Below are 20949 nucleotides of genomic sequence, written 5' to 3' on the forward strand. Positions count from 1 at the left end.
ACGTGTCTCCTCAATAAGGCATTCCATACGCTTCGGGTTTGACCCTGGTCTTCCTTTTCCTGTCAAGATGATAAAACTTGCAGAAAAGACTCAACTGCTTGAGATACTGTAGCTTCCTTAACCTAGCAAACAGTTTTAGAGATTGTTACAGATAACACAGTATTATTCACTATATTATATGATCTACCCTTTTCAAAGATGGATGAAAAGAGGGTGCTCACACCAACTGCTAGGCATCTCACCACCGGGGCTGACAGTCATTGGTACGCAGAATGAAGGGACAACTGCTGTTAAAACAAAGCTCATCTGCAAAGAAAAGGCTCCTCTACAGAAATACACCAAAATCTGCATTAATCAATACTTTCTCCCCAACAAAAGAACTAGTAAGTATGAAAAATTCTCTTTGGATCTTCATTTGGAAGCACAATAGTTTAGTTTTGAAACAGCTACAGCTTACATTCCATCTTCTAAGTAAGCTGATACCTTTAATAATTTTATCCTGTATGCTATGGCATTAGTGAGTCTCCTCCCACTCCCTGAAGGAGTCATTTTATACAATAAAACGAAGAAATGTCATAAACATTTATCTAAAGCTTTCTCTAAACACTTTTCCTAATTCCTAAGGTAGTTTCCTACGTTATATTTACTAGTAAAATAAATAGTAAATATATAATACAGATGATATGGTGAGATGTATGTTTAGGTTGCTAAAATATTTTTAAATTGTTTATCTGCTTTCCCTGCCTTTCTTAGTAAAAAATACATACGCAAAGTCCTGTGAATCTGTACAAAAGGCCTGGACTTTTTTTTTTTTACATAAGCACTTCTTTAAAAAGCCTAAATATGCACAAATACCATTATACCATCCATGTTCTTAGACATTAATACCAGGAAAACATCAGACCATAAAACCTGACAGTGAGAGCTGCTGACACCAATAATAAGAGTAAGAAAAGCTAGCATGTGATGTTTTTATAGACTTAGGAGATCCCTTCGCTGACCCAGAGGATGGGAAGAGGGCCCGAAGGATGACATAAAACCACGGCATTGTTAGCTGGCCTTTTCCCAAGCAGCTGCATGAAAGAAGTCTTGGTGAAAAGTCGACACAAAGAATGCTGTTACACAGCATTCCTGATCACCATCCAGCGGCATCAGATTTCAAAGTAACAACTTGTACACCAAAATGAAGCCTTTTAGGCCTAAAGAAAAACGTGGATAAAGATTACTGTAAGAAAACTATTTAAATGGGAGGTCCAACAACGTATCCAAATGAACAATTTGCTTAAAAACAAAAACAAAAAAAAAAAATCAGACTGCACACAATATTTTCAAAGGATGAAAGAATTAGGATTCAAAAAAACTATAATCAGTTTAGCTGATCATGATTTTATTTCCTCCTGAGTGTCAAAAACCCAAAAGAAATTACTGCAACAGTTAAGAAAACATCACTGTATCAAAAACAACCAAGACTGGCAAAGAGCCAGTTCTCACATCTTCAAAAAAAAAACCTCTCACTTGTTGCTTTTCTGTTTTTCTAAAAAATGTGTTGAACTACTAATCCACATATGAAGTACAGATACTGCTAAAAATATTTTAACTGCTCTTTCAGATAGCCTTCTTAAACATAAGACAGCAATCAATACGCAACTCAGAAATACATTGCTGTTTTTCCTTGTTTCCAAAACCTTTTATATTCAGTCATGTATCTTAACCATGGTGACGCCCCTAAATGGACATGAATACCCAATTTAGCAAGCAATTGTTAATAAGTGTCTTCAAAGCCCAAAGCTCTTTTTTCATCTCAATCCTACTTTTTTTTATTTTCAGTAGAAATAATAGAATAAAACGTAGAATTTCTAGAACTGCAGTCGATGAACACTGAAAGATCTCTAATGTTATGTAAAACCTAGTTCCACAAGGTCCACAGAGGTTTTTTTCCCCCATAGAAGACTGCAGACAATAAGCAGCCAAAACATTAAAATGTATTATTCATGCATATTTCTAAAGTTTCTGACAATCACCCTGATCATAATCATGCAGTGTCTCAGCACTATTAACAAATGAATTAAATCAAATTTGCGACTAAGTACAGTCAACTCTTAATAATCTTCAACATAGATAATCTGTTGGCAAATAAAACACATCATGGATATTAGTGCAGGCTGCACTCTGCTAAATGCAGTTGTATTGTTTCCAAGAGCCGTGCAAGTGCCAAAGCAGAATGACCACTTCACAAGGTGTGCAGAGACTGAACAAAAACGGGCAACCAGATCTTAGCTGCTTCTGTTCTGGGATAGTAGAGGTCTCTGACAATGGAAAGCCCTGGAGGGACAAGGAAGCAGCTCAAATCCAAACTGAATTCTTTCTTTGGGCTCACTACAAGCATGTCCAGCCACCATCATGAAGCCAAGAACAGGCAGGCATCTGTGCACTCCTCAGTGTACCAAAAAAGCTTATCATCAAATGCTAGATCCACTTGGTGCTACCATTTCAGATCAACTCTTTTGTCCTTCCAGAACCAGGCACACCAGCACCTTGGTGCAGAACCATCTGGATGAACCTGCAACACTGACTAAATGAACACTTCCACAACACTGTTGAGAAACCACTTAGCTAATACAGTTACGATTACCTAGGATAACTGAAATTCCCCTATCCCACTCCACCTCCGGTGACCCAAATAGTCAAGAGTTCGCAATGGCCGTAAAAACAGTTAATACCTCAAAAATATAAATCGCTTGTGTGATTTGTTTTCAGAGGGGATGCAAGAAAGAGTACTCAATTTTAAGAACAGTCTTCAGGAAAAAGCCTTGTTGAAATTAATATTTTTGTTCCAATTTCAGGATCTGTCCCAGTTTCGAGGTAGTGTGAATCTTTGGCCCAGTGAAAATATTATTTATTATATATATTTTATTTTATATAGATTATATAGATTTATTGTATAAATATTATATTATATAATATATCATATTATATTGTGTACATGTTATATAATATAATGAATGTTATTAATTAATGAGAAAAAAATCTACCAAAAAATGTTGACCTGTTGAAATGTTGACATCAGCACTATGTTAGGGAACAGTAAATCATACTGTAATCATTTTGCAGCCTAGAGAGATACAGATTTGCTTCTCTAAGATTTCATGTTCAGCTCTGGTAAAGATTATGTATCATTTGGAAGAGATACTGAGAAGCAGAATGAGGACGAACACGCTTCATACAAGGAATGCCCCATCAGTCTGGGGCCTTCCATCTTAAAAAGGAGACCGAAGTAGAACATGACAAAGCTCTGTAAAACCACAAGCCGTACTGAAAAGGTGAACATAAAATAACTAGTCTTTGCCATTTCCTTTGACTTAGCAACTGCCAAGTGGCATCAAATGAAAGTGTGATTTAGTGGATTCAAAACAAACTGATATAAAACTTTTACAAATTGTACAGATCAGCTGTGAAATGCCTTGCCATGCAACCAGCCTTACAGACACTAAAACTTTGTACAGAAGCGTACAAATTAACTGTGTGATGGGCTTTTGTTCTATTAAAACACAAAACCACCATCACTGAGTCCAAAAAGTACCAAACCATACGTACCTGTAGGCTGGTAATTTATTCTGAGAAAGCATACAAGAACTTGCCCAAGAATCTGGTTCATACTGATAAAAAGAGCAGGCCAATGTTTGGCCTCCATAACGAGATCCCCTTCTTTTTATACCCCATACTGACACTTTCAAGTTCTGTAGGAGATGTGTGACAGAGCTGCTCCAAGAATGCTGCATTTATCTTATCACTGAAAACTCTAATTTCTTAATTACCGTAAGTGGCACTGGAAAACCCAACATTACCCCCTTGGCAACTGTACCAATAAGCATAACTAAGGAATAGGAGATGTCTCTGAACAAAAATATCAAACCTAAAAAGCAAATTTAAAGGACAACTTATCTCCAAAAAGTCAAATAAGCTGTAACAGAAGAGTAAAAGGAGGGGGAGAGGGAGGAAGAACATGCACAAAAGAACCTCACATGACATAGGGAAGGAAAGGGGAGAAGAAGGAAAAAATAAAAAGCCAAACACTGTCACTGTTTCCTAGTCGGTAATACCTGAAAACAATAGAAGTTTGATTCCTAGACTACTTTGCCATCTTTGTCATATGCATGTTATAGTGCCCCAGAGCTCTGAAAGGCAAGGTAACGCCACTGCACACAAGCAGTCCTGGTTAGCTGCAGGTTAGGCTGCTTCCAGATACAGCTGACTTCAGATAGCTTTAGGCTGCTGCTAAAAGAACAGTCCTGGCCGTTCCCTGATATCAGCATTAAGCGTGGTCAGCCGGATCAGGAAAGGCCCAAAACGAACCCAGGGGGAAAATAAAGTGAGTTTTAAATACCGATGCAATCAAAGGATAAGGGAGCAATGCATAGCAAGGACCCTACCTGCAACAACAGTGTCTTACCGCAGGTTAAGAAAGTCATGACACTCTACAGTAAAAGCTCATTAGACAAAAAACGTTAAGATTCTTAACATAAAAGAAAATGCAGTATCTTGAACACCTAAACAAAGCATTTCTTCCTATTAGTAAGAAGCATATATCCAGAAGACTGCTTCAAAATACATATATATATATACACACACACACATATATATATACATATATATATATATATATATGTATATATATATATATACACACACACACACACGCATGAGCAGCAGACCATGTATGAGTTACCTGAATATTCAAATCAAAAACTGCATTGGTTTTCTGGCCAATGCTGGCCAACAGCATAAAAATATCAACTATTAACCTACTGTAAAAATAATTTTAACCTGACAAGCCCATGATATGACCTTCTACAGTATTACCTTAAGTCTTAAACTGTTTTGGCACAATCTTTTATGAGGCAACACTTCCAAGGGAAAGCTTCAGATTAACAGTGTAGGTTTCTGAAATACAACACTGCTCGGAGTTCATTTTTTCCAAGGTTCACATCCTTCTGTAAAGCTGTTACTTAAAGGACACTTGGTCCATAAAGTAGGATTTGCTGCATTCAACACCATCTATTACTAAGGAAGAGTTGTTTCCAAAAAGTAAAACATAAATTCTCAAGATTTCTCTGCTATGAACTTCGCACTGATGAAAATAGCTGGCCATGAAAATTAGAGTAGGGACAACACTGTTTGCACAATGTAACATCTTTGCTATTTAAATAATTTCAACCATATGTAGTCATTCACTTTCAGACAAATTCATCATTACAAGGAACATAGCTGCAAGAGAGAATCAATAGGATGCTTGGATATTTGATGTACACTGTCAAAATATGCTCTCAAGACTTTTTAGAAAAGAAAAAATAAAATTACCATACAGAATAGCAAGACATTCCCAAACACTACTTTAAGTATAAAGCCAGAAAACACTTCGGTTGCCATTTCTGAAGAAATTAATTCCACACTGCCAGGTATCAACTTGTCTGAGAGAGGAAGAACAGTTCTGAGGCTAAAGTATGGACTGGCACTTCCGATGGTAGTTTTTAACTTTCACTGACACCCAGACTTAATACAATCTCCCAACACTCACAAATGACGCTACGTTCACTAATATGTTCTAGATGAGCAGACACTAGAAGGCTGAATACTAGAACACATACTGCACATTACAGTAAAAACACACAAAAGGGAAAGGGTAGACCAGCCTGAATGCAAGCGGGCTCTGTGCTCATGCAACTCAACTGCAACTAAGCTGAAGGTTAAAAAAATTAGGTAGAATACTATGTATGCAGCATAAAATCTCCAGAACACAATTAACACAGCCTGTCCAAATGAAATCCAGAATCCTGATCATCCTTTCTCCTCTCACATGAGAAAGACCTCAGTAACAAAATGACTAGATTATTTATAAATAGGGGATGCACAACAATTTAGAAGCATCTCGTGAAGACAGAGAAAGGCATTCCAGAAGTGACTGGTAAGTTAATTGAAAGATTTCATTTACACCACCCGGCTATTAGCAAAAATCTAACCAAGCCAGAATATTTAGTGGAGACTTCTTTTAGCAGTTCTACTCAGCAGATGCAGAATTGATGATACCCTGAATGACACAATTAGAAAGATGCAAGGGACAGGTAACCACTACTTTTCAGCTCTAACTTCTTTGTTACACAACCTATCGGTAAACCAAGCATGAAAGAGCTATCCTTTGAAAATGCACCAGTGCATTCAGTCAGGGCTAGACAAAAATCCACTTTCCCCCACGAACAGCTTCTGTAAGTGTTGAAACTCCAACTAAATCCACAAAATGTATCCATTTCCCCCATAAAATCTTGTGTTAAAATGCAGTTTCTCTTTTGTGTAACTTTTATGTAAAAGTAAAATTAAGAATAATGATCTATGTTCTCAAAGAAATTCATCCTAAGCTGGACAACTAAAGGTTACTGTAAAATAGTTCTCTTTCCAAACCAGCCAGTGTGATAAACCAATTGCTCGTTTTCATTTGTTTTTAGAATCCCTGCATATTCTTTGCACAGTCTTATTTCCCTCACATAAAATAAGAGACTTCACAAAAAAAATAAGAATAAAACTTACCCCCATTATCTGTTCTCTTTAAAGCACCATCCTTATGAGGGCATAATTCACATCTCTAGGAAAAAAAGCAAAAATAAAATAAAAAAATGGAATGATCATAGAAGCATTACAAAAGAAACCACACAAATCAAATCCGTTAGGTGTCATTAAAAAAGTAACCATTCTTTAAAAGCGAATGGGTAATTTTCCCTTAACCCTTACTCGAGTATTAATATTAGTCTGTCACGAAGCCTTCTCCTTCAGATCTTAAAACCCCGATGTGTTTAAGCTATTCACGGTTCTACCTCCAAGTTTTAATTCCTGGATTCCACACCCTGGCATTCTGGAGACAAGTCTCCAAGAACACCAGCATGGGGTAGACTCCCTCGATAAGAACTTGGGCCCAGTCCAAAGACTCCCTACTGTACTGCTCTCTCCTGGGATCTCTCTATTCACCAGGATGGTCAATCACAAAGCCGTGCCACGGATATAATTAGTACAAGTGCACATACTACAGCTGGCTTCACAGTCCCCGATGACTCTCACTTATTCTGACAAAACAAAAACAATTTTGTTTTCTAGTTCATGAAAAGGAGGTCAAAAGTTGACTCATCCCTGAAACTCCCAAAGACTGCACGTCTTGAAACATGCAGTTTGACATCCTATTCTTCTGACACACACCAGGATAACAACAGCACAATCTTTCTGCTACAGCTGCTTCTATCAACTTCCTAATACCAAGCTTATCTCTAAGTGTCCCAGAGAAGCAGGAATCAATTCCAAATCAGTTCAGAGATGACAGAAATGGAACAGGTTTGATACACATTCAACTGGTCCAAACGATGGGCAAAGGAACACCGCTACAAGAACCTACACCCAGACATCATTACAGCCTTTACGTATTCCCAAATGAGAGACAACTCCAAGCACGCCAATCTAACAAGTGTTTTTTTTTTTTAAGAAACTGAGGAACAGTCAGCTCTTCAGATGCAAACTTAATACTGCATCCTTCAAACGGAGAGGGACATCGGGCATCAGTACAGATCCCTGTGCTCCCTGAGCAGCACAATTCTCCATTATCAGCCAACTGGCAAGTCAACAGATAAGGGAGCCTACGATGCTCCAAGTGCCTCCGAAACAGACTGCCCCAACTTACTGGAGGAATGAGAAATTCCATTCCTGAAACTCATACGCATGAAGAGTACCTTCAGGACTACCTATTCCTCCTAACCTATAACAAAACTGTTATTAGCAGCAAAGAGGCTTTCATGAAGGGTAGAATAGAAAAGTTTGTGAATTATTTTTGCTGAATACATTGGTATAGACATATGCACAGAAGAAAAAGAGAATCCGCGGGATTCCTGCTTTTTGTCTCTTGCTTCGCTTATCCCTCCCTCACATTGACCCAATAAAATGATAAGCAACATTACAACAACATTACAAGGCAGAATTAAGCCTACAGTGAAATTTAGAGGTCAAAGTGTTTGAAAACTTCTGAACCATTTTCTCACTGCCTGCAGACTCAGAGCACTATACCATTATCTTTTCAAGTCAAGGCTTTTTTATCCAAGTCAGGACTCTCTTGCAACTGAAATGAACTATCGGTTCATTTCAAACAAAACCTTACACATCCAGTACTCGGGCTGTATCTTCAGCTCTCCAAACACTAAATGCAAGCAGCTGAGAGACACTCGGTAACAGCAGGTTAACTTTAATGAATTCCCCATACACCGGATCAGATTCTCTGCCTGGTGTATAGTGACAGTGCCCGTGCAGTAGCCTGTTCCCACCCCAAAGCCGTGAGCTGGCAGCCTAAGGCCGGTGAGCTGAGCTGATGTATCTAGCACAGAGACAAGGGAAACTGTTAACACAGTCTTGCCCCACCTCTGCAAGCCTGTGGAAGTTTGTCATACATTTTCACTAGTGGCAAAACCAGTTTAGGAGGTTCTCCTCTCCTTCACTTCACCACTCCCTGGTTAATTTCTCCTTCCACCACCCCCACAGCTGCTAACCCAACCATCTGTAAGGCTGCCACTTAAACCAGCGGAATGGAGTGAAGTAACCCATTCCTCTTTAACACTTTTAATCCAGGTCCTATCTCTGACGGAATTTACAGCCCAACCCAACAATCAGCTATGCCGGCAAAACCGAAGGCAGGGAGCTGCAGCATTAATAAGTAAGGAACAAACGAACGGCTCGAGCAAACTTCACTGCAGAATGAAAAATTAGAAATAATCACAGGACACCGAGTGACAAGGAACTGAACCAATCCTTTATGCACAAGAGTTGAGCCTGCTCCATTCAGTCTCTTCAGAGCTCAGTTTCAAGCTGATTTATTTTTGTCTCCTACCCCAAAAGGGCTCAGGTCCATTAGGCCTCCCCTCATTACTCCTCTACAGCCCCAGCTGCACAGAGAAGATTTAAGATATGAGACAAAAAACTGCAGTGGAGGAGGGAGCTTTGACAACAGAAGAAAATTTGAGCTTTGGGAGCTCTGCAGAGCATCTTCTCACGGGCACGGAGCTGTACGCCTGCACTCAGCTCTCATGGAGCTGGGGACCCCTGCAGAGATACCTGGAACTGAAGATAGGCAGCACCTCAAGTGCTGTGAGTCCTGGCTACAACCTGCAGCAGAGTAACGTCATAGTAGTCTAAGGTACCACAGTGACCCTTGGCCCTTTTCCCTCTGGGTTATGCATCTAACTCGTTCCCCGCCTACACACACTCAGCTCCTGCTACCTGTTCTGCTCTCCCCGTTTTCAACAGGCACCACCCAGTAAAGCCAGTAGTTTTGCCACGCGGACGTGATGTGCTTCATCCCTGCCTATTCGAGGCAAATAACTAAGGTAGCGGATGATTTTTGCATTATATTTGAACTAACATTTTATTACTAGCTCTAAAAATCTTACCGCAATGTATCACTTTAGAAAAGTGATTAGTTTCAGCTGAGAATTTGTAAAGTGACAAAAAACTCGTGTACTTTCAAAACGCTTAAATGCATGTTGTTATAAAAGATTCTGCAGGAGAAAGGAAATAAAGCAGCATCCATATACACGTACCCCACAAGTCCAGTTACTTGTAATTCCTTATCTGAACGTCCAAGCAGCATCTCCTTCTTCCAGTTAATTTATGGACAAACCTTAGCATTTAAGTGAACAACAGCTGAACCCCTCTGCTAAATGCCATACCCCATATAACTCATACGGGGGAACAAAGCTTCTATCTGTGCAACAGTTGAACAAAGGGTTCTGTAGGGATGGTTGGATGATCGGTAATATTCACATGCAGACAAGGCCTGGGCTCTCTTCTCCAGCTGTAGGCCATAAGTCTTAGCCATGGCAGAGGATTTGGAGATTTACTGTCTAAGCATTCAAAAACATTCTGTGAATCTACTAAATAAACTGGGAGGGGGGGAAGGGAGGGACGACACGACACGTAAAATGAACATGGCACGTTCGTGTCCAGCAAGAGCAGGGCAAACTCCTATCAACTGCTTAGATAAACAACATCAGGTGAGACAGTGCGCGTGTAAATCCCAAGAAGGCTGACTGCGATCCAAGGGAATAACCACATCCTTTGCCGTGTGGAAGGGCACTGATCCTGTAGCGTGGAAGGGCGCGAGCACGTGATGAGCACATGTGGTGCTGCAGGCACAGACGAATTAAATCTGAGGGAGGAGTGTGGAAAAAATTCCAATACTGGCTCACAGAATGTAACGTGGACGTCTCATTTTTGCAAGGCTTTGGTAGAACAGACTAAGTTCATGGATAAAGCTTCTGTCCAAGCATAACTCAGGTGAACTCACAGTAGGAATTGCTTGGGACTGCGAGGTCTCCTGTAGAGGAGTAAAGTGAAACCAGTCTCCAAGATCTGTATCTGGAACTGTCTGACAGTGCAACTGTCACATCTCTCTTCAGAACCACATAAATAGCAAGTTAATTGAGCGAAGGAAGACTAGCCCTGTAACCTTAGCACCCAGATGAACTGACACTGTCTGGATCTGAAGAAAAACCCACTGACTCCTGTGGGGTTCAATCTCAAAAGTCACCCAGCAGAAACCTAAAGTGCTGAAAATCATGGAAGGCCCATGGAGAAGGGGAATAATTTTTTTTTCTTTATTAAAAAAGTAAAAGTAATCAAGAAAAAAAACAGTAAAATTAAAAGAATAAAGAATGAAGGCATCCACTAAAGACTGAAAGACCAAAATAAGACAAGCAAAGCAAGAGTTAAATAAACTCATCTTCCTATACTGAATTATAATATACATTACAATTTGGCTCTACCACATCAGGGCCCCAAGTTTTCTCCCCAGTTTTAGATAAATGCACCTTTTCATTTTAACCAGGATTAACAACTAACTAAACCAGCAGTAGATATTACACAAGTCTAATTACTGGATTATTGGCCTTTCTTATTAAGCCTTTTTGGTTAATCTATCTCCACGGATTTTTCAATTAGAAAAGGAGAAAAGACAGAGAAACTGATTTAATCCAACAGCCGAGATTATTCATGTTGAAATGAAGAGAAAGAGACGCTTATGCAGTAGGTAGGGTAGGTAAATAAGAACAAGACTATACAAGCAGGAGGGAAGACAAGAAGAGTCTTAGGAATACAGCCTTGTTCTCCCCTCAGGGTTCTCCAAATTTGGAGCAAGTTTCGTAATTTGGAGAGATCCATTTTAGACTGTACCCTGTTATAAGAAAACAGAACCTGAAAAATCCTTATGCAAGTTCTTTGCTGAGCTGTGATCCGAGTTGGGCCAATGGAGCCATTCACCTGCGTAATGACTGTCCAAGCAAGCCAAGTCCTGCAGGCCTGACTCCCTGCGTTACAGTGATGCAATAAATAGGGTGTCTCAATGTGACCTGTTAACCTAAATAACCCAAAAACATCTACAGCAGCTCAAAGAGACCACGGTTCCTAGCTGCTAGCTGAGAATTGAGGCTGCAGTTCCAGCTGACTTTAATTCAGCCTCACTGGAAGCTAACATAATTGCTGACTGCTGCCAGAAGATCACTGGCCATCTCCTGCTGTGTACTTTCTACCGCCTCCCTTGCTCTGGGAAGAGCAATCATTTGACCATATGGAAATGCTGATCGGCAAGCTAAAAATAAAATACTCCTCCCTTCTCCCCCCCCCAGTTTTCAGCCAGACCACTTCTCCGAGCCATCTCTCCATACGGCCATATGACCACCTCCACCAGATAAAGAACCTAACAGGAACGCCCATAGGGAGCAGGACGAGAATTCAGCCACCCCATAGTAATACAGACACATTTCTTAGGCAATTGGTTTTTCCCTGACACTCGTATATTCCAAGTTTTTGAACAGGCATCAGCCATGTGTGTAGACTGCTTACAAGCTTATTTTCCATCCCAAGCTGTACTGTACCCAGCACGACAGCTATGTTTCTAGGATAGTTTTCATCCCAAGGATGTTTTGATGACAGAATTACTGTTTTACAGTGCTTGACAATGACAAACAAGATTTAACTGAAAGGAAACCTTTTAAAGAGACTGCAACACATGACCCTTAAAGTTCCAACACAATGCCTTATGAAATACACTGCTAAATAGCATTACACCAAATCGGTATCCCAGTTCTTGAAACCTTGCGTTTAATCACATCAATCCTTTCCTTGACAGGAGTTAAAACTTGACATACAAACCATTTTATTCTGCCGCTCCTGTTAATCATTACTCAGCTGACTTTAAGTCCATTTGCTTTTGATGCAAGTTTTAGTTCGCGTTTTTAGTGAAAACAGACCCTGCACGCACAAACTCATGACTTTCTTAAACTTAGCCTAGGAGACAGCTGCCAGGCAGAAACCATTTTTTATGCTTTACTTCTGAATCTGCTTCAAAATCCATCTATTTTAAATCGCTGGGTATTCCCACCTGTACCTAACTGTGCTAACTCAAGACACTCCCCCAAAGCACAGGAATGGACTTACAAAGGTAAACCAAAGCAGCCGATCAGAAAGTTAAGTTTCTAATCAGGGGCTTTCTAACTGGCAGCCCCCGATGCCCTCAGCAACCTCAGTCTCCCACTTATCAGTAGCTGTGGGGGCCTCCAGCACAGCTGATTGTGTCCAGGTACTCATTCCCCGAGTTCTGTGGTGCAGCTTAACCTAGCACCTCCAGTAGTCCATCCCATTTTGTCTCAGCCCAAGGGCGTTAGAAGGAGAAAACACAGAAGTCATCTCTGATACTCTTCATCATGCATAAGAGGATCTTTCCCAACCCTTCAGGCCTTGAATATGCTATTTAGTATTAGACACTGCTACTTGAGGTAATAGAGAGCATCTAAATACGGGTTAAGAAACTGGTTTAGAAGGGTAAAGACATCCACATGGGTAGTCCCTGCAGTTAATGTATACCAATATGGTGCTGGCAGACGCATACCCATTTTTTTTTGCCAAAAAAATTAAAATTCTGAAAAAAAAAGTAGTATCTAGAAAACTTTTCTGGCTACAAAGTTAATCATACATCCTATCTGAAGTTTGAGGCTTGCCAATGCTGCTACATTAATTCTACCCACATGTAACTGAAGTTGAATTCCTTCATTCCCTTTTTTTGATGAAAAATTATCTTCTAAGCCAGAAACATTTTTGCTGTGTATTTTCCTTCTCCCCTAAATGGTATGAAATTAGTATCTCTTCCTCTCCAGAGGAAGAAGCCTTACATTTTCTCAACTTCCTTTTATGCTTTTATTTCTACATCCCCCCTCTCCCTAATGTTTTGGCCCATTTCTTTGACAGAAAAAAATGGTATTAAAAATGCATTGAAATGAAAACAATGGACGTAAGAAAAACTGTAGATTCTACCTATTAAAAAAAAAGTTTGGGGGTACTTTTAGTGATTAGGTTGTTAGATTCAGGCAGACACGGGACTGAACAGCCAATGTAAACATGGCTTCCCCTATATACAGACATCATACTCTGAAAAGACTTACATAAAAATATAATCATTGAACAACAGACAACAACAAAAAATTGCAGAGTGGGACACACCAATATACTGGAAATTTAGATCTTGGCATATATTCTATCAAGAGATGAGAATTCACAGGCGGTTCGTACAAAAACAGACCCAGCAACAGGATGTACACCAGACTGACCATGTCTACATCTGCTGGCAATAACTTACCCCAGCCCTCAGAACCCAGTGACATTTCATTTTTCCATTCACCTCCTCAAACTATCTCGTGTGACGCAAAACCGATACTGCCAACATAGAAGGACTAGCCAGAGAAGATCAACTTTGCAGCCCTTGAAACCTCCAGAAAATCCCTCAAAATTCACAAGCATTCCCAGGGGCTACTGAAATTACTGACCCTTCATTCACACCAAACTCAGGCTACCTGTTCATATCAAATCCTTTTACTCTGATACGTTACTAATATTTTATTTGATTTTTCCTTAAACCAGTTAGATACTTTGAAACCTCCCATTAGAGATTAATTCTGATTTTTCAAGCCCTTGCCTATTATTCCTTACCAAAGTCGCAATTTCCATTTTTCACTTGTTCAATAGAGCAAAAAGGACTAATTATACATAACTTCTTTTCTAAAAGCTTCTGTTGGAATATAGAGCCCAGCCAATACTGCTATCTAGATACCAGATAGCCTATAGTGTTATCTACATAACACACAATATCTAGAATATCCATGTAAAGTATCTGACTGCTATGTTATCAAATCCACATTTCCTTATTTATCAGTTCCTAAACTACAGCTTGCTAGCAAGATACCTTATCAGTAGTATTTTGGAATTATGACCTTATTCGTAAATACACAAAATGCTCACCTTCCGTATTTTGATCCAAATGGCTCTACAAACAGCAGCTTGTAACAATTATCTGTAGTTAGCTACTTGCTGACTTCTGCTGCACAATTTTTCCAAACAAGAAACCCAAAAAGAAGCAAAACTACTGAAGTTGCAGCATTTCTAACCTACGATTTATGCTAGGCTCCAGTACTTATAAGCCGCAGTAAAGAACCAACAGAAATCAAAAGATCTTCTGCCACCATGGGGAGAGCATTCCCGAATCCCCAACTGGCTGACACCACTAATAGAGCAAACGAACGCATGCTGTCAGTACTTCTCTTCCAAAGTGCTATGTTCTGCAACTTGACAACTTAAGAAATTAAGTCATCTCCCTCTTCAAATAATCATTTCTTGATGCTGACAAATTTGCCAAATCTCTGCCCCATCTCTATTCAGTCATCTGTCCCAGGAGGAGAGAACTTTTTTTTTTTTAAGCAGACAGTTGACAGGTAAAAGAAAAACAGACTGACTACCTGAAGCATTTTGGGCTTTATACCTGGATAAATTACAGAGGCTCGACCTAGTTCTCTTTATCAAGGCATCAGCTAAAGATATATGCAGATTCAGTTAGCTCTGTCAAAAACATCTAGTACAGGCAATAAATTTACAGAATATGACAAGAAGATTAGAGGCACTCAACATGCAAATCAGCATTCTTCCAAGGCCATCCCGGCAGTACGTACTACAGGGGACATGTAGGCGTACTTTCACTCGGCACACGTAAGGTAACGAGAAGAAAGGCGGTAACATGCAGAGCAGTCCAACAGCAGTGATGACACACTGCTCCAACTTCACAAGTGCAAAGCCACGAACTTCCCACTACAGATTTAAGACCAGCAAGTCCTGACACGCTGCAGGCATCCAACTATAAGCGTACACAAAATTTAAAATTAACACACTTATCTTCAATGGAAAGCATCGGAAAGCCAGGAGAGAGACCCATCACGTTTGGCTGGACTTCCAACCAGTCACCCCAGCTTTTGCTACCAGGCTAAAAGTATCCCAACTAAACCAAGAGCTGAAGGACAGAGTATGAGACAGTTTGCTTGAGTGTCCTTCTGTAATATAACACAGCTGTAACACTGTGTAATACTGCCTTTACACTACGTTTCTTTTAAGCCTGAACAGCATACATATCCATGTTTAGCTTAACGTAAGTACAAAGTACTGTAGAAGTAAGGTGCTCATTTTGGTAAACTGCAACTAACCAAAGCCAAAAAAAAGCAGAATTTCTCCTTCAAATAAGTTGATGAACTTAGCTGTTTATTTAGTAACCAAGTAGCACGTATGCATACTAGCAGAGAAAAATGGAGCACGAAAAATGCAGCACAAACAGAAATCCCAGTAATATTCTCGTTTCTACATGCGCAGCACACAAGACAGTGCACAAGGTTCAGCTCACCAGTTAGTGGGAAGCACACAGAAACTATATTCCATTTCTGTAGCACCTTCTGCCACCTGTACTACCAGCTGCTGACCAGCTACTGGACGACCCCAACCAATTCAGTCATCTTTTGAGTCACAGTGCAATGAAGTTAAAGGTCTACCATCATTACTTACACAAAAATCATCTGAACGTGAAAAATGATTTTCTCCTACTCAGGAAATGCAAAGCGAACAGCAGTCACTGGTCTACCAGACAAAAACCACACATCTCTCAGTCCACAGGATTGCAGACTGAAAGCAGAAGTTTCACATGATATGCCTACGTATCTTCAGACAGACCTTTTATTCCAGTTAGCCAGCTACGAACAAACATTCACTGACTTCTAGACTGCACAGCCATTCATAGAAGACAAGGCAGGGCTGTTTTTCTTCTTTTGGGGTGGCAGGAAGGAAGGGGAAGCATGGGGATATCATTAATAAATAGCAGTTTCCCGTAATTATAAAAAAAAAAATCTCCTGGCAATTTGTATTTTACAGTCACTTCTCTTATTTAGAAGATTACTATTCCACTGTTGTGTAGAAATAAAATTATTTCAAATAAATCTATTTAATACAAATAAATGTATTTTTTTCTGTTTTTTCTAAAGCAACTTTTCTACTACTACAGTACTCTTGAAAGTAATTGTAACGATATTCTTATAAAAGATGTCCTCTAAAGAAAATTATGGATACACATACGTATTCATTTCAGAATTTCTTTAAGAATTATTTCAAGAGGTATCTTCAAAGAGAACACATAGTAAATTAATCCTGAAGTGAGCTATTTGGACAATATTTGAAAGTGAAGGAAGAAAGAAAGCAGCAAGTTATTACTATCCATTTTCTTCTTCCAAAATTCAGTTCCCCTCTATTGAGACCGTATTTACCAACGTGCATTTTAGTTTTCAGATACAGGTTTAATAACCACACCAAAACTGACTCTAAGTGCAGACACAGAGAACCCATTCCCCTGGAGGCAACCTGTTGAGCCAGAGCTGTCAGAACTCTGATCACAAACCTATTCACATATCCAAAGTCTGCATTCCTATTTCCTCCTCCTTTGCCTCTTCCTGCCTAGGCAAAATGCAAGCAATACTACAAGCATGGTTATTTTATATTATATAAATGCTGGGGGAAGTGGGGCTGAACTATGGATACATCATACAACTCTGACATGAGCAGTTCTTCAATAACAAACTTGTGGACGCAGGTGATGAAAACTTAAAAAAAAAATAAGGGGGGAATCTGGAGAGGAAAGCTACAACCATTGTTATATTACAGATTTACAAAAAATTATCCTCAAGCATTCTGACTGCGGATCATCTGTGTAGCAGATGCAGGCACAGCTCAGGTCTGGCAGGATTTAGTAGCAGAAACCTCTGACTACAGCAGCACAACGTACCTGAACTGGCTTTGGAGGTAAACAGTACAGCTGTGTTTCCCCAGCTCAGACTCCTTAACTATTAAATATGGTATGACCTACACTGCCTCTGCACGCAGCCTTTCTGTCTCTGCACCAAATTTTAAGGAATACACGTGCGAGTGCAGGGACTGCAGTAACCCTAGACGCATCTGAGCTCCAGATGAGCAATACTCAAACGTGGCCAGCTCCCCAGGGAGTCACAGCTCCCATACCGCATTCCCAGGACCAAAATCCAGGTGGCTCACTAGGCCAGCTGTAGTGTCACGCAACGTGAGGATTCGGTTCTAGGCCAGTACTGCGCTCAACTTCACAAGCCATCAAAAAAGAACAACACAGAGATGCTAAGTGGAAAAAACGCTATCTTTACCAAGTCTGAGCAATTTCCACCAACCTTCCTTCCAGACCCAACACCATGCTCGTAATATGCATAGTCCAGTGAGCCAGACCAACGTCACGTTAACTCACGTGCAGTGCCGTAAGCAATCTGACCTCCCACGTACAAGCTGAGCTGTGCTGGAGGTGGTGCTGAACTCCAGACTTCTGAGGAAGTTTTACTGAGATCTCTCTGTCTCTCTGATTCATGTTGGATTCACAAGGATCCGTGCAGCTAATAAGCCTGACCGGACAGAAACTAACTGCGAGTGTCAGATGTCTCTGTGCTGCCTGGTATCTCAATCACATGGATTACTCCAGCTCCCTCATGACAAGCATGAGGAAGAGTAGCTTGTAGTAAAACAAACACACTGTCTATTTATATCCCACTGAATACTGTAATTAAATCATTCTTAAAAGATCATCAAGAAAAATGCTTTGCTCAAAACAGGATGATGGGGGAAAAAAGGTTTTCTGAACAACAGTGGTGCTACAATTCCTAAATTTAGCTTCTTTAGGATACTGAATAGCAGTACTGTCAGGTCTGAGCAACATACACACAACATTCAACTTCCCAAAGCCTGTAACATACTACTTCATACATATACATCCTCACGTGGACCCTAATATTATTTTTTCCTACATCAACACGTATCACCCCAGTTTTTTGATTCAGAAGTTCAGGTGCATCTGAAGACATCAAAAGGCCCCCACTATGCAGTGTTGTAACAGCTAATGCTGACACCAGCAGAGCTCAGTGCTGTTACCCCCCATTTTGAAGAGATTTATGTTCCATGCTCACCATGAGACATCCAAGATAAACTAGCTAACTTAGGGAAAATTAAGATTTTTTTTAAAACAAGAATTAAAAAACAAACAAAAAACACAGCAATTTAAGAAAACGCATATTCAGATTACATCCTTCTATTTGTTATGCACTACACATGCAAGACTATGATTTTTAAGTCAAATAATTACTAGACACCTCAAAGCATCCCTTTACCAAACAGTTCACATTTACAAAAATCAGTTCCTCACACACACGCAAAAATATGACCCCACTAGAGCTGTGACACAGTCTGGCTTGTCAGGCACAGAACTATGCTTTCCAACTAGTAGCTCACCATTCAAAACCCATGCTGGCTACTACCTCACTACCAAAACTGCAGAAGCCAATCAGCCAGGAGGCTTGCATGGCCTACAGATCAGCCACAGCTCCACTGACCAGCAGCGTGCACCAGCTTAGCTTCAGGACGCCAAAGAGAACAGAACAGCAGAGAGTAACAACTAAAAATATCTGGGAGGCTGACTTCTGATCTGCTGTTACATGAAGTTCTCCGGTGATCCACCTACTTGAGTCACATGCTCCTGACCTAGCCTGTTTCATTCAGTGACTAAACCAAGGCTAACTTTAGTGCAAGCATCGAACCTTTGTCTCTCATCCGATGGATTTATTTGCCCAGTAACTGCCATTTAAAAATAACTAACAAAACAAAAATATTCTGAGCACATCAGCATGGAAAAATTCACTTTGAGCGCAAGACTTTGCAGGTGTTTTTGAAGATTAAAAGTAAGTAGAAGCATGTGCATGTTCAATGTGATGCAATTCATTTAATTCTGGTTTTGTTTCTAGACAAAAGTGCTACCAGAAAAACTAAGCTTCAGCCTCCTGTACTGATGATTGGATCGATGGGTTGCTTGTCTAAGTGTGGTACAACTTGTGCATCTGATAAACTGATTACAATAAAGTTCCAGCTTTCCCACTGGAATCAGATCGCCAGTTTCTGTATGTTAAGGGCTTCTTCAAGACACCTCAGAGACAGCCACCACGTTTGTAACTCACTAACATGCGTGCAGTTGTTAAGACTTCAGCTACTACCAATCTGTTCTACCTCATGGGGTCATTTAAGAACTCATTTGTATTACAAATAGAAGGAAAGACTTTTTGCTTCTTTAAAAAAAAAAATCAGTAACCAAGTTCTTGAACTATACCATAAATAGATGTCTTACTAGGTGGAAACAAGAATAGAATACGCTGGGCAGAGAACTTGAGTTAAGTTGATCGCTATTCTTCACTAATTTCAGGAAGCAGTGTTAACACCTGTCAAAGCTATTCTCCTTGGTAAACTCAAGAAATTATCAGAAATGCAGTGATACACTGTTTATTTTAGAAGGCAGTGCAGTTCTCCTTCATAACTTGTGTGAGGTGAAGCCAGGAACAGCTATATCCTAAGTCCTGATAAGAATTCCCTATCACGAACCAGAAAAATCCTCCTTTGACAATCTTTTTTCTTCTACAATTTTTCCTTTGTTGTCAAACTACATATATCAAATTCAGCAACATTAAAAAACCTTCCTCCTAAAACCTTACATTGTTGATGATCTTCCCATGAAAAGAAAGAAGTGACCTTTCCTTAGAAAGGGTAGTGGTTTTGATTTTCTGTTGACAAATATTTGGAGAGCACATTGACTCCAATTTGTTCTTACTCCCAACAACAGATCTGCTCTGGAACAAGTAAAAAAGGCTAGGTTTCTAATGCATTATGAAAACATAAATCATGAGCTGGGAAAAAAGTAGAGGAACGAGAGAGATCCTTCAGCCCTGTGCCAAAAATTCACAACCTGGGAGGTCATCCTACCATTTTTATAGTACTTTATATTAGAAATGGAAATCGGTACAGCAAAAAGCTCACGTAAACACGCTGCCAGTCACTGATATAACTAAAAATTTGGTGTTGGGCTCTTCATTTGTCTTTAGATATGAAAGTCAAAAATAATTTACACTGCCCCAAGATGCTGCACCATCTTCTTTCCTATTTTTTTTATGAAAATTTTGTTTTCAGAGGTAAAACAACAGCTTAGTCTTTCTAAAGAAACTCATTTCATCTTTTGCTGGAAGACAAACAAACAACAAAAAAAGAGTAATAGTGACAAGCATGATTCTCTTTTTCTAAGAATGCCTGATATCATGCAGCTTACGCTCATAAAATACAAGTTAAAAAAAAAACAGTAGAACTGCATGTAATCAAGAAAAATTGGGGTTTCTTTTGCTCAGAAGGATTATCTGAATCCCCGCTACTTACCATTAATAAATAAGTAAATAGGAAAACAGGAAGAAAATGTTTCCTTGATTAGAAGTATCACACGACAACGGTCAATTCAAAGTAAGCATTAGATTCTGCAATTAAGAACACCCCTATCGATTAAGTGTTCCTAGACTGAATCTTTCAATTAGCAATCTGAAGTTGTTGTAAAAGAAAATTGGACAAGAGTTCTATTTCCTCCCCGTGTCTAATTATAAGAGTATTAAACAGACAAAAATACACAAAACCCACACCATAGGT

General features: G+C 39.7%; 1 protein-coding gene across 6 annotated transcripts in view; it reads right to left on the bottom strand.

Annotated features, from left to right (window-relative positions):
* The window catches only part of MLLT10 (MLLT10 histone lysine methyltransferase DOT1L cofactor), a 129674-nt gene that overhangs the window by 94806 nt on the left and 13919 nt on the right, over nt 1-20949 (bottom strand). For 5 of the 6 annotated variants that reach the window (XM_040549817.1, XM_040549818.1, XM_040549816.1 and 2 more), the window contains one exon: nt 6580-6634. The exons of the other annotated variant lie outside the window; for it this stretch is intronic. In XM_040549817.1, the coding sequence (XP_040405751.1) occupies nt 6580-6634 (55 nt within the window). The remainder of the gene's footprint in view (nt 1-6579; nt 6635-20949) is intronic. 6 annotated transcript variants of the gene reach the window in all.

This window comes from Cygnus olor, chromosome 2, assembly GCF_009769625.2.
Source record: "Cygnus olor isolate bCygOlo1 chromosome 2, bCygOlo1.pri.v2, whole genome shotgun sequence".
Lineage (NCBI taxonomy): Eukaryota > Metazoa > Chordata > Aves > Anseriformes > Anatidae > Cygnus > Cygnus olor.